The sequence below is a fragment of the Neoarius graeffei genome, chromosome 12 (genome assembly GCF_027579695.1).
Source record: "Neoarius graeffei isolate fNeoGra1 chromosome 12, fNeoGra1.pri, whole genome shotgun sequence".
Classification (NCBI taxonomy): domain Eukaryota; kingdom Metazoa; phylum Chordata; class Actinopteri; order Siluriformes; family Ariidae; genus Neoarius; species Neoarius graeffei.
The window spans coordinates 56,852,203-56,866,747 of record NC_083580.1 but is presented as its reverse complement, the minus strand read 5'-3'; the positions used below and the strand labels follow the sequence as shown (position 1 = coordinate 56,866,747).

The following is a 14,545-nucleotide window of genomic DNA, read 5'->3' as shown; positions in this document are numbered from 1 at the left end:
CAGGCATGCTTCTGTATTGGAAATCACAAAATGGGCTCAGGAGTATTTCCTGAGAACATTATCTGTGAATACAATTCACCGTGCCATCCGCCGTTGCCAGCTAAAACTCTATAGTTCAAAGAAGAAGCCGTATCTAAACATGATCCAGAAGCGCAGACGTCTTCTCTGGGCCAAGGCTCATTTAAAATGGACTGTGGCAAAGTGGAAAACTGTTCTGTGGTCAGACGAATCAAAATTTGAAGTTCTTTATGGAAATCAGGGACGCCGTGTCATTCGGACTAAAGAGGAGAAGGACGACCCAAGTTGTTATCAGCGCTCAGTTCAGAAGCCTGCATCTCTGATGGTATGGGGTTGCATGAGTGCGTGTGGCATGGGCAGCTTACACATCTGGAAAGACACCATCAATGCTGAAAGGTATATCCAGGTTCTCGAGCAACATATGCTCCCATCCAGACGACGTCTCTTTCAGGGAAGACCTTGCCTTTTCCAACATGACAATGCCAAACCACATACTGCATCAATTACAGCATCATGGCTGCGTAGAAGAAGGGTCCGGGTACTGAACTGGCCAGCCTGCAGTCCAGATCTTTCACCCATAGAAAACATTTGGCGCAACATAAAACGGAAGATACGACAAAAAAGACCTAAGACAGTTGAGCAACTAGAATCCTACATTAGACAAGAATGGGTTAACATTCCTATCCCTAAACTTGAGCAACTTGTCTCCTCAGTCCCCAGACGTTTACAGACTGTTGTAAAGAGAAAAGGGGATGTCTCACAGTGGGAAACATGGCCTTGTCCCAACTTTTTTGAGATGTGTTGTTGTCATGAAATTTAAAATCACCTAATTTTTCTCTTTAAATGATACATTTTCTCAGTTTAAACATTTGATATGTCATCTATGTTCTATTCTGAATAAAATATGGAATTTTGAAACTTCCACATCATTGCATTCTGTTTTTATTTACAATTTGTACTTTGTCCCAACTTTTTTGGAATCGGGGTTGTACAATTAACAGGCAAGTCCGCGGAATGGTCGACCTAAGGGGTGAAAATTCATTTTGTATCCTGTATATGGTGTTAAATTTGATTGGTTCATTCACTGCAGTCAATATTTTTGTGCTGAACTCATGTCACATGACTGGCAGCCATTTTGAAATTGGCAGATCCAAGCACATACTTTAAACTAACAGACACAAAGAAGCACTCGAACTGCTGTCAAAAGTCCTCACCAGGTAAGTTAAACTGTGCTTTATATCAAATGGACCTTATTCTTTACATTTCAATGAAAAAAAAACTGATTCCATTGAGTAATTATCACAGCTTTTAGATCTAACAAGTTAAGCGCCCTCCACAATTATTGGCACCCCTGGTTAAGATGTGTTAAAAGCCTTAAAATAAATTCAATTTTTATTGCAGAAGCATAATCTCACACTGAAAATTGTAACCCTTAACTCAAGTGAATTTAAAAAATAAAAAAGTCCCTGACTAAGAAATAATTATTTTTCATAAAATCACCTGTTCCACAATTATTGGCACCCATAATTCCTAGAAAATAAATGCAATTGAAGAATTTCTGTCATTTCTACTGTCGTTTATAAAGTCAGAGTACCTAGGAACCTTTAATTAGTAATTCATCACATCCTGTTTCCCTGGGGTATAAATATGATGTAACACAGAGGCCTATTTCTCTTATCCACTCTTCAACATGGGAAAGACAAGAGAACACGTCATTCAAGTAAGGCAGATGTGTGTCGACCTTCATAAGTCAGGCAACGGCTACAAGAAAACAGCCACTCGCCTACACCTGCCCATATTTACAGTCAGAGGACTCATCAAGAAGTTTAAAACAACTGGAACAGTGGCAAACAAGCCTGGACGAGGATGCAAGTTTATCTTGCCACCACGCACAGTGAGGAGGATGGTAAGAGAAGTAAAAAGTTCTCCAAAGCTCACTGTTAGAGAATTGCATCAAAGAGTAGCATCTTGGGGTCACAAAGTCTCCATAACAACCATCAGGCGCTATCTACATGCCAACAAGCTGTTTGGGAGGCATGCACGGAAAAAGCCTTTTCTCACTTACAAGCATAAACGTAAACGTCTGGAGTTGGCTAAGCGGTACTGGAACTTCAACTGGGACCGTGTGCTTTGGTCAGATGAGACCAAGATAGAGCTTTTTGGCAACAAACACTCTAATACATCACAAAAGATGAGTATGCAGAAAAGCACCTCATGCCCACTGTGAAGTATGGGGGAGGATTGGTGATGCTGTGGGCCTGTTTCTCTTCCAAAGGCCCCGGGAACTCTTCGAAATACCAGGACATTTTAAATCAAAATCTGGTGGCCTCTACCCGAAAGCTGAAGATGGGTCGTCACTGGGTCTTTCAGCAAGATAATGACCCTAAACATGTGGCCAAATCTACACAAAAATGGTTCGCCAGACACAAAATCAAGCTCCTCCCATGGCCATCTCAGTCCCCAGACCTCAACCCAATTGAAAACCTGTGGGGTGAGCTGAAAAGGAGAGTGCATAGGAGAGGACCCAGGACTCTGGATGATTTAGAGAGATTGTGCAAAGAGGAATGGTCGAATATCCCTCTCTCTGTATTCTCCCATCTTGTGAAATGTTATCGGAGAATATTAAGTGCTGTCTTGTTGGCAAAAGGGAGTTGTACAAAGTATTAACATCAGGGGTGCCAATAATTGTGGCACACATGATTTCATGTAAAAGAATTATTTCTTAAGGTGGGATTTTTTCCCCACTGAATAAATGCACTTGAATTAAAGGTTGGATTTTTCTCTTTTTTTGCACTGTTGTCCTATATTATTTTTTTAAATGAATTTATTAGAAGCCTAAGAACATATCTTAACGAAGGGTGCCAATAATTGTGGAGGGCGCTGTAACTTTGCTCACTGATTGATATTATGACGAAGAAAGAGAAAATTACCACATTTCATCTCTCTCTGTACATCAAATCAGATGTAAATTTGTTAAGTGTGGCGTCAGTTACTGTACATGCCATGACCTCAACTGTCCGTTCTGAACATTTTTCATAGTTTATTTCTTTCATTGTAGACTATGGCATGTTAAAAGCAAAGTTGGAAAAAACGTTCATAAAATTGCAACAAGTTTCACAGAAACTGCCGTTTGTACTTGTGTGTTCAGTTGTCGAATTTGCATCAGTTACCAATGTTATCTGCATACCACCAAATAAATTATTCATATCTGGGAAAAATTCTGCGTTGTCCAAGATGACCTTTGGGCCTTAAGTCATCATGCGTTTGGTTGAGTTTGCTCTTTCTATAATAGCTACATGGTTTAATTTTAAACGTAGACTTGCCCTAATATGAAATGACTGGGTTTCAGAAAAGTTTCATTAAAATGTGTGTATGTAACTACAAATACACAAGCTATTTAAACTTGACAGAGTAATCCATATATAAAAAAGTGCAGTAACTCATCATTCAAAACTACAACCCCGATTCCAAAAAAGTTGGGACAAAGTACAAATTGTAAATAAAAACGGAATGCAATGATGTGGAAGTTTCAAAATTACATATTTTATTCAGAATAGAACATAGATGACATATCAAATGTTTAAACTGAGAAAATGTATCATTTAAAGAGAAAAATTAGGTGATTTTAAATTTCATGACAACAACACATCTCAAAAAAGTTGGGACAAGGCCATGTTTCCCACTGTGAGACATCCCCTTTTCTCTTTACAACAGTCTGTAAACGTCTGGGGACTGAGGAGACAAGTTGCTCAAGTTTAGGGATAGGAATGTTAACCCATTCTTGTCTAATGTAGGATTCTAGTTGCTCAACTGTCTTAGGTCTTTTTTGTCGTATCTTCCGTTTTATGATGCGCCAAATGTTTTCTATGGGTGAAAGATCTGGACTGCAGGCTGGCCAGTTCAGTACCCGGACCCTTCTTCTACGCAGCCATGATGCTGTAATTGATGCAGTATGTGGTTTGGCATTGTCATGTTGGAAAATGCAAGGTCTTCCCTGAAAGAGACGTCGTCTGGATGGGAGCATATGTTGCTCTAGAACCTGGATATACCTTTCAGCATTGATGGTTTCTTTCCAGATGTGCAAGCTGCCCATGCCACACGCACTCATGCAACCCCATACCATCAGAGATGCAGGCTTCTGAACTGAGCGCTGATAACAACTTGGGTCGTCCTTCTCTTCTTTAGTCCGAATGACACGGCGTCCCCGATTTCCATAAAGAACTTCAAATTTTGATTCGTCTGACCACAGAACAGTTTTCCACTTTGCCACAGTCCATTTTAAATGAGCCTTGGCCCAGAGAAGACGTCTGCGCTTCTGGATCATGTTTAGATACGGCTTCTTCTTTGAACTATAGAGTTTTAGCTGGCAACGGCGGATGGCACGGTGAATTGTGTTCACAGATAATGTTCTCTGGAAATATTCCTGAGCCCATTTTGTGATTTCCAATACAGAAGCATGCCTGTATGTGATGCAGTGCCGTCTAAGGGCCCGAAGATCACGGGCACCCAGTATGGTTTTCCGGCCTTGACCCTTACGCACAGAGATTCTTCCAGATTCTCTGAATCTTTTGATGATATTATGCACTGTAGATGATGATATGTTCAAACTCTTTGCAATTTTACACTGTCGTCCTCCTTTCTGATATTGCTCCACTATTTGTCGGCGCAGAATTAGGGGGATTGGTGATCCTCTTCCCATCTTTACTTCTGAGAGCCGCTGCCACTCCAAGATGCTCTTTTTATACCCAGTCATGTTAATGACCTATTGCCAATTGACCTAATGAGTTGCAATTTGGTCCTCCAGCTGTTCCTTTTTTGTACCTTTAACTTTTCCAGCCTCTTATTGTCCCTGTCCCAACTTTTTTGAGATGTGTTGCTGTCATGACATTTCAAATGAGCCAATATTTGGCATGAAATTTCAAAATGTCTCACTTTCGACATTTGATATGTTGTCTATGTTCTATTGTGAATACAATATCAGTTTTTGAGATTTGTAAATTATTGCATTCCGTTTTTATTTACAATTTGTACTTTGTCCCAACTTTTTTGGAATCGGGGTTGTATATTAGTGAATTTTCTTGTGTGTAGATTTACACACATTCACGAACACGAGTTAGATACGAACTTTTTTTTTTCCCCCTGAAATTATGGGATTTTCATGAATACCACATTTCTTGTATAAATGCTTCTATGAACAATTTACACATAAATCCTTTCACATCCAGCATCAGACGTGAGGCCCATTCTGAGGATCATCAATCACCAGTATTTTCATAACGGTTACAATCAGCAGACTCAAAATAAAATTTTCTAATTTCACTTTTTTTTTTTGCATTTACCCAACACTCAATGTTTCTTTTGTCATGTTTAATAAGAATAAAAGATAGCATCTTGCTTTATCTGGCCTCCACTGTGGAAATTTTTTTTGATTACAATTCAAATGCTTTTGTAAAAATTGATGTACATATAAAATAACTACATCATGAAGAATTAAAGCCCCTCCTTCACAGATGAGTGAAAATATTGAATAAATTTCCTCTTTTTGATTGCTTGGGTTAAAAATATGCCAAGTTATGATGACTGAATTGATTATTCACTTAAATATGAATAATATGATAGATTTTGGGTATTTGATATGGCGAAATAGGACAATGGAAAAATCAAGAACACGTCAGAAAGATGAGAATAACGGCGCTGGTAAAAGAACAGCGACTGTACCGGCTGAAGGTCGCGCGGGTCTCTGCTGCGGCACGCAAGCAACGGGACATCACTACCGCACCGGACGGAGCGCGAGGCGGGGGCGGGGCAAAATGACTGGCTGTAGATTCTATCAAAAGTTTGATCTAAATTGACCATGGTTGCAAAATATTGGCCAAAAATATGCAAACACTACGAAATATGAAAGTAAGATGAAAAAGAAACATTCTATTGCCTTATACTGCAAAACAAAATAAAACTGTCAAAACTGACCTTTTCAGTGATAACGTCCGAACAGATCACTCGCGTAACAGAAAGACCGCAAATGGAAGCGTGATCAACTTCTAACTGTTGGAGTGGAAAATTCCATTCTACACAAGCAAATTGTTAATGTGTGTCCTTCCCCGCACACAAATAACACGCTACGGTAAAAAATAGACCACAACTCATTTTATAGCTCAGAAATTCATACAAGACCAGCTACCATCGTAACATATTCTGTAAGCAACATATTCTATACCTAACTTTCAGCTTTTGTTTTAAAAAACAAAATCGCAGATTTATAACTAAATTTTTATATGGCGTAGTGATTTTAAGTTACTACTTTTGGTGAGGTAGTGACCTTGACCGTGAGGCTTTCTGTTTAGATCAAAACACACGATCGTATTGGTTTTGGGTATGCGGAAAATGGAGTTACAACGGTGATCAAATATTTTGCATGATGTTTTATTACGGTTATGATTATTCTGTGAGCGCACCGTTCCTTAGGTGTATAAAGTTACAATTTAAAATACAATTAGTGATAACTGTAGACTTTTCAGTGGGCTACAACCAGGGCCGCTGACAGCTTTGGCTGGGCCCGGGACAAAATGCTCTGAATGGGCCCCCACCCCCGGGCCGGGCCAACCCACACACACACACCTCTCTTATCCCAGTCTCTACTCACGCGATTGGGGTGCTCTTGAAGGAGCAGCGATGGAAGGGGGATTTCAGGCAGGGCTGGGGGCGAACATGGTATACTGTGCGTGCGTACTGTCCAGTGTGAAAAACAGAGAACACCACACCGCTCGAGAAACGGCGGGATATGATTGCGGGCTAATGTGAATATTCTTAGCTTCAATCAGATATATGAAACACAATGTTATTAAGCCGTTGTGGTTATGAAATGATTCAATGCCCTGTGCGTTTGATATGGTGTTCAGTGTGACTTGCTCTCCCCTCGTTTGTAACATGAATTGCGTGCCGCGCGTGCCTTGGTTGGGGTTACTTTACGGGGCTGGAAAAAGTTGGCTGTGTCTTACCTGGCTCAGCTGCCCCACTGCCTTTGCTAGTACCTGCTGCATCATCCGAATCTTTTCTAAAATATTTATGCAGTGAGCCCCTGAGTCTCTTGGTTTCTTCCTCTCTTTTCTTTTCTGTGCTCCTGACTTGTGCATGTTGGCAAATGGCACGCACGCTGATTGTCGAAGGGCTATGATCTAACGATGTCGTTTTTTTCCCCTTAAAGGTGGAGTACGAGATTTTGGAATAACAGTTCCCGCAAGCCATATTTTGAAACACGCCCGCCCTCGCCATGCTCCCACCCCCCGCGTCTCCACCCCTCCTCCCCCTTATAAAGCCTGAGAAAAATCAGCCTTTATAATGGGTGTCTATTGCGTTACACACCAGTGGAGCTCGTTAAAGGAATACGCCACCCCCAGGTGAAATTGAGTCAGTCCCTAGAGTTGCATGAGTGAGCCAAAGCGTTTTGTAGCCGACCCAGCCATTGCCCTGATCCAGAAACGCCCCGGTTAGCTTAGTCGCTGTAATCCGGCGTGTCCAGCTAGCATTGTCATTGCAAAAGTGAATCAAATAACTCAAGATTTTTTATAATTATTTCTTATGACCTGTACATTCACATCGAGTACGCATATCAATGCAAATTAACACAAAGGGATTTACTAGACCGATTTATATATGGAACTATTTTCGGCCACAGCACAGGCAATGCACCGCTGCAGGCGCAAAGACACCACGCAGCACCTGAAAACCCTCGCACTTCTTTAAGTTAGAGTGTAGAGAGCTTGGAAAAATAGCTCAAACTTTCTCATTTAAACTGTGTTTTCAGCCCCAATTTTCACTCCACACACAAAATTTTGTCAAAAGTAGTAGCCACACTTGTCCTGATTCACACAATGTGTCTACCTACACGATAGGACTTGCAGTTTTTGAATGAGAAGCCTGAAAGTAAGGAGAGGACAGGCGCGCAGCCCCATAGACTGCCATTATAAACTTGGCAGAAAAGTCACTCGTTTTTAACTCGCTCTAGTGACCTAATTTTTTACACTACAGACAAAAAATTACATCAGTCTGTTCAGGAGAGCCTTGTGGCACTCACTGTGAAAGAATTTTCTGAATATCTCCTTCCGTTTTCGTGTAAATCCCCGTTGTTTGGAGGGAGCGCACTGAGAAAATCCTGTGACACTCTGCTCGCAGCGCGCGGGTTGGGGGAGGGGCTGCTCGCTCTCTCACACACACACAGAAGGGACGGGCTGAAAGAGTCAGACCAAACCATTTTTGCATTGGGGTGGTAGGGGGTTCTTGACGCCTTTTTCAAAGACAAAGGCAAAAGATCTAGAAATCATTTATTGAATGCAAATATAGCACATTTCTCCCCCAAATCAACACATTTTGAAATGAAACTAGACAGGGACACTCTAACGAGTGCAAACCCCGCCTTTTCCCTATTAAAATACATTGGGCGAAAATTTCGAAGTTCTGCCATGACCTTGACCTTCAAAATTTAATGGTTTCCTTCCTGGGTGATTGGCAACACGTACAAAATTTGGTCCAAATCGATCCATTGGTTCTTGAGATATCTTGCAGACACACAGACAGACAGACAGACAGATAGATACACACACACACAGACTGACGCAGGTGAAAATAATAACCCTTCCGACTACTGTCGGCGGGGTTAATAAAATAATCGCAACTTCATGAGAGCCCAGTTCTGGCCCCCCCCCATTCCTGGGCCCGGGACAACATACCCGTTTGTCCCCCCCCTGTCGGCGGGCCTGGCTACAACCTTTTTAAGGGCATGCGATGTAGTCAACCATTTATCATGTCCCAGATCAAGCCGCCATTTTTCCACAAATTTGCAGAATTTTTGACAAATTCTGAAGAGTATTCACATCAAATATTTAGTTTTATCTGTATTACTTCTTTCATCATTTTATTTCAAATTAAAACCAACGTCACCATTCAAAACCGTATAGTTTATTGACTGAGTATATTTAGTGGGGTACCCCCACAGTACCCAGTTTCTGAGACAGACCCATATCTATTTTTGTACTGATTTAAAAAAAAAGTCTTTGTAGATGTTGAATGAAAGGAGCATTAGATTTTGTTCATCGTAATGTTTAAAATATTTTTATTACAAACCTAAATAGTGTGATACATGCGTGTTGTAGAAATGTGCTCATGTGTCATCACCCACCCTGATAACGGAGCCTAGTGTGGAAACATTTTTGCGAACAAAAAATAAATAAAACAAGTTCAATTTTGGTCTTTTCCATTCAGTTCCCCTTCCATTTTCAGAATTTGTACAAGTGTCAACAGGAAGGTGAAATACTGCAACCAGATAATATGGCCCTTTTCCACTACCCTTTTTCAGCTCACTTCAGCTCGCTTCAGCTCACTTCAGCCCGACACGGCTCGCGTTTCGACTACCAAAAACCAGCACGACTCAGCTCGTTTCAGCCCTGCTTAGCCCCTAAAACTCGCACCGTTTTGGAGTGGGGCTGAAGCGAGCCGAAGCGAGCCGAGTGAGGCTGGGGGCGTGAGCAGACACTCCCCTGTGCACTGATTGGTGAGGAGGAGTGTCCTCACATGCCCACACACGCCCCGCGAGCACGCTGGGATCTGTAAACACCGCAAACCCGGAAGAAGAATAATTACGAATTACGAGAATTTCTGAAGCCTTATGCGCCTCGCCTCATCTATACGCTCTTGCCAGTATCTGTTGGCGTTGTCGGTGACAACAAGCCACAGAACCAAGACCAGCAACACTAACGACTCCATGTCCTACATGTTTATTGTTTACTATCCGGGTCGTGAGACTACCGCTTAAAAGCTCACTGATGTCACTGTTTGCGCTGCTTAACGACATCACGTGACGTCCACCCACTTTCGCTAACTCCACCCAATGTGTCCACCCACTTCCAGCCAGCACGGTTCAGCGCGGTTGTAGTCGAAATGCAACTCCAACAGCCCCACTCAGCTCGACTCAGCACGGCACGGCTCAGCCCGACTCAGCCGCGTTTGTAGTGGAAAAGCGGCAATAGTCATACATCATTTTTTTTTTAACGCAATCTAAATTTAGATGACTTAACCTCCTCCAGTATACCAGGCTGAGGAGTCACACAGAACACAGCCTCACCTAATAGTGGGTGCAACAGTTGCATTTCTTGTCGTCTGGTTGGAGGTCTGAGGTCCTGGAGCGGGTCCCCGATGGCTGCTTACACACTGTCTGTATATTGTCTGAAATATTAAAAAAAAAAAAAAAGAGCAAAATTTATTTTAGTATGATTGTACAGTGAAGAACTGAAAACAATGTAGACAACAGAAAACAGTAAGCAATCAGCTGAGAGATGTTTAATGTCTGTTCTCTCTCTCTATGAGGTTAATGCATGTCACAAGTAAGGAATCGGAACTGCCGCTAGATGAGCATCATACAAAGTGCGTTCCTAAAGCCAAGGACATGCATGTCAAGTCAAGTCGAGTTTATTTGTATAGCGCTTGTAACAATAAACATTGTCGCAAAGCAGCTTTACAGAATTTGAACGACTTAAAATATGAGCTAATTTTATCCCTAATCTATCCCCAATGAGCACGCCTGTGGCGACGGTGGCAAGAAAAAACTCCCTCAGACGACATCTTGAGAGGAACCAGACTCAAAAGAGAACCCATCCCCATCCGGGCAACAACAGACAACATGACTAACATTAACAGTCCTAACATAAAGTCAGCTTCGTTGATGCTATAAACCCCTCACCGATGGAAACCCGAGCGCAAAACCATTCACGACAACCGCAGTCCCAAAGTCAGCAAGTCAACTGCAGTCCCCAGCCACAAAAGCACCACTGCAGGAGTCCAGCGCGTCATCCAGGCGCGACCCCCAACTGTCCACATGGGGCCGCCCTCCACAGGACCGATGCGATGAGACTTCAGCCACACATGTCCAGGGACAAGCCTACTCAAAGCAAAAGAACCACAGCGGAACATGTACAGAATGTGCTGGGCTGCTGTGTTGCCAGGTCCACAGTTTTACCGCAGACTAGGACTATCGTGACCCGCTCAGCAAGATGTCTGTTGCGGATTTCGCAATAATTACGTCTATTAATAATGTATATTAAACATTCACATTCAAATGAATTCATTTATTTTCACCCAAATGGACCCCAAAGTCATCACAAGCAAACGCATTGGACCTTATTTATTTTTTGCGTGTGTTAATGTGTGAAAATGAAGTAAAAATCCCAGCAGATTTACAAAATCTTCTGTAACATGCTGATCATTTACAGCTTATTTCGATTTATCATCAAGTGTGTTCAATTATCAAGCTAATGCTGTATTCAACTCGAGTAATTTCCAACCTCCAGCCAGCTGGATACACAAGTATTTGCTTTAGCTTGATCAATATACAGACACTAGGGTGCATCAGTTGCCCTCACTTTCATAAGATCTGATGCATTTTTGTTTGGGTGTTCCTTTTCACCAATAAAGACATCCTGTAAAATTTTTTGACCATATTCAAAAGTCTAATGGTGGCCCCATGAGGTTCATTTTTTGCCAAAAAAACGCTTATTTTATGTTTTCGCGTAAGGTTTGAATCACAATGTTGGACTCCATTTATTGATTTCTTGTGAGCCAGAGATCATGTTAAGAACCTTTGCAAGGGATTGAGAAGCGTTAATGTGATTCATAATACATTTGTATTGTTTAAAAGTAGTTGAACAATGATTCAATGAACAGCTAAAACTCAAACTGTGCTTGATAATATATTTAGAATATGTACTAAAAATGTGGCTCTAAGATATTTGGTATACTCTATAAAGGTGCCATAATGTTTCATGAAAAGTGATTGAAATTTTGTCATAAAAGTCATAAAATAGCAGCTTTTTCCATAACTTTGAGCTCCTGGTGCCACCATTAAACTTTTGAATTTTGTCAAAATATTTCACCCAGTGTGTTTTCTTACCAAAAGGAACATAAAAACAAAAATGCATCATGATCGGAGGAACTTTTCATTTTTAGGGGACAACTGATGCACCCTAACAGACACGTTAGCTTGTTAAAACTATAACTCTTTGGCAAGCCGACTAGCTTGTTGCTAACATGGAGGTGTCCATGCTTTTTCCACTTTGTATGTCGAATATGACATCATTCCAACCTGTGAATTCCCACTTACAAGGTTAAGTCGAACGCAGTATCAATCTTCCAGTAATGCAGCTCAGCCACTGCAGCGCGTCGCAGATACCCATTAAGTCTTCCTCCTTTTATAGGGTGCGTTTTCTTTTGGCTTTAAAAACGTATTGTCCAATGCTGGTTTCAAATACGGTAATATTACATAGACATAAGTGTTTTACTGGGAAATACGTTGCTTGTATTTTTCATACGAGATACATCAGAGACGTGGAGAGCCAAAACCATGAAAATCTCTATATGTTACCTGCGAGCAAATTGATGAATTGTTTTGACAAATTTGGGTACTTTTTGTTTGGGAATGTGTCTGTATAATAAAAAGAAAAATCGCACGTCCGCTTGAAAATATGAAGTTTATCTTCTCATGTTGAAAAACTTGCATTTTTCAGGCAAAATGCATCACGGATCTGAGCGACATATTTAACAATTATTCCACGAAATGGAGTTGTACATGAGCTGATAGCTGACGAGTTGCGTAGTGCCGAGTCAGCTAGAAGCTATGTACGACGAGAGTGAGTGGAATAATTGTTTTTTTTCTATCCACAGTCACTGGATTTTGAGAAACAGAGCATTTTTATTTTTTGCAAATTCGATAAATTAACAACTTTATACAAAACGTCTGACAAAATCATTTCTGGTTAGAATGTAAACAAACTGGCGAAATGACGAGCAATTTGTGAAAAATGCTATAATAATAAAATTCTTGAAAAATAAATAAAAGGTATGTTCTTACCATCAAATACTTTTATTCCATATTTTGCTGCTTTTTTTTTGGGGGGGGGGGTGGGGGGGGGGGGGGTGGGGGGGGGGTGTGTGTTAATCCAGTGTCCAGTGAATGTGGATAGAATAATTCTCGATATTTCACTCCCGATGTTTGCCTGCTGACTAGACGCGCGTTGTCAAAATGGCGAACGGATTCAAAATTAAAATTCTTTTGATTAACTTGCGTATTTTTGTGGATGTGTCATTAAAATATAAAGAAAGTCACACGGTGCGAAAACGTGAAGTTTATCTTCTCGTACTGGAAATATTTTCACTTGTTTGCTTCGTTCACTCAAAGACAAACTTCATATCTTTGCGCCACCGTGTAATATCCTCCATTTGCAATACATCTGGCCAAACCAAACAGTCCTGATGTTGGATTTTGAGAGTAAGTTTAGTAGTATTTACTGCTGGCTATGAGAGCGGAAGATTCTGCGTTTTAGTATCTAACGCGGCAGTGAAAACAGCAAGCAAGTGGCTGTGGTGCTGACATATTCTGCAAAGAATAAGATACAGATAAGTATCTGAGTTTCAAAATTATATCCTCTTGCTACTGTTTCCACAAGGTTCAAGAAAAATTAACCAGAAATTAAGCAGCTTCCTGCCCACACAGTGCCACATGGAGACAGCAGAACTAGGGCTGCTGCGTGTAACAGCTCGGTTTTCATCATACAATGATCAAAGTCAAATCTGCAATTCATTTCTCTTTGCAAAGTGTGCGTGACCACAATGGGAGAGAAAAATTGATGTGAAAAATCTCTTCAAAGACTGTTGTTTCAGTGCATTTAATTATTTGGTCACCACTTAGAAATTGAGAAATCAGATTTTTGTAAGGGGGCGGCACGGTGGTGTAGTGGTTAGCGCTGTCGCCTCACAGCAAGAAGGTCCTGGGTTCGAGCCCCGGGGCCGGCGAGGGCCTTTCTGTGTGGAGTTTGCATGTTCTCCCCGTGTCCGCGTGGGTTTCCTCCGGGTGCTCCGGTTTCCCCCACAGTCCAAAGACATGCAGGTTAGGTTAACTGGTGACTCTAAATTGACCGTAGGTGTGAATGTGAGTGTGAATGGTTGTCTGTGTCTATGTGTCAGCCCTGTGATGACCTGGCGACTTGTCCAGGGTGTACCCCGCCTTTCGCCCGTAGTCAGCTGGGATAGGCTCCAGCTTGCCTGCGACCCTGTAGAAGGATAAAGCGGCTAGAGATAATGAGATGAGATGAGATTTTTGTAAGCTTTTAAAGATCGATTTAACTTTACTAAATCAAGTCTTATACTTTGTTGGGAAGCTTAATTGTTAGAGAAGCAGCTTTGGGACCAAAAGGTTGCCGGTTTGATTCCCTGGACCGGCAGGAATGACTGAAGTGCCCCTGAGCAAGGCACTGAACCCCTGACTGCTCCCCAAGCTGCCCACTACTGTAGGAATGACTTGCTGTACGTCGCTCTGGATAAGAGCGTCTGCTAAATGCCTGTAGTAGTAGTATAGTGGGGCTGTTAAGCTCTTCTTATCAGAAGAATTGTGCACAAAATGAAAAAAGCATGAAACTTTCAGGGTTTGTTCTTGAAGGCATAAGCTTTAATTTGAGACGTGGAGGCATTCTCAGTTTGACCTCTG

General features: G+C 41.5%; 1 protein-coding gene across 6 annotated transcripts in view; it reads right to left on the bottom strand.

Annotated features, from left to right (window-relative positions):
- The window catches only part of lmbrd2b (LMBR1 domain containing 2b), an 87,766-nt gene that overhangs the window by 60,108 nt on the left and 13,113 nt on the right, over positions 1 to 14,545 (bottom strand). For all 6 annotated transcript variants that reach the window (XM_060936093.1, XM_060936086.1, XM_060936090.1 and 3 more), the window contains exon 3: positions 10,136 to 10,236. In XM_060936093.1, the coding sequence (XP_060792076.1) occupies positions 10,136 to 10,236 (101 nt within the window). The remainder of the gene's footprint in view (positions 1 to 10,135; positions 10,237 to 14,545) is intronic.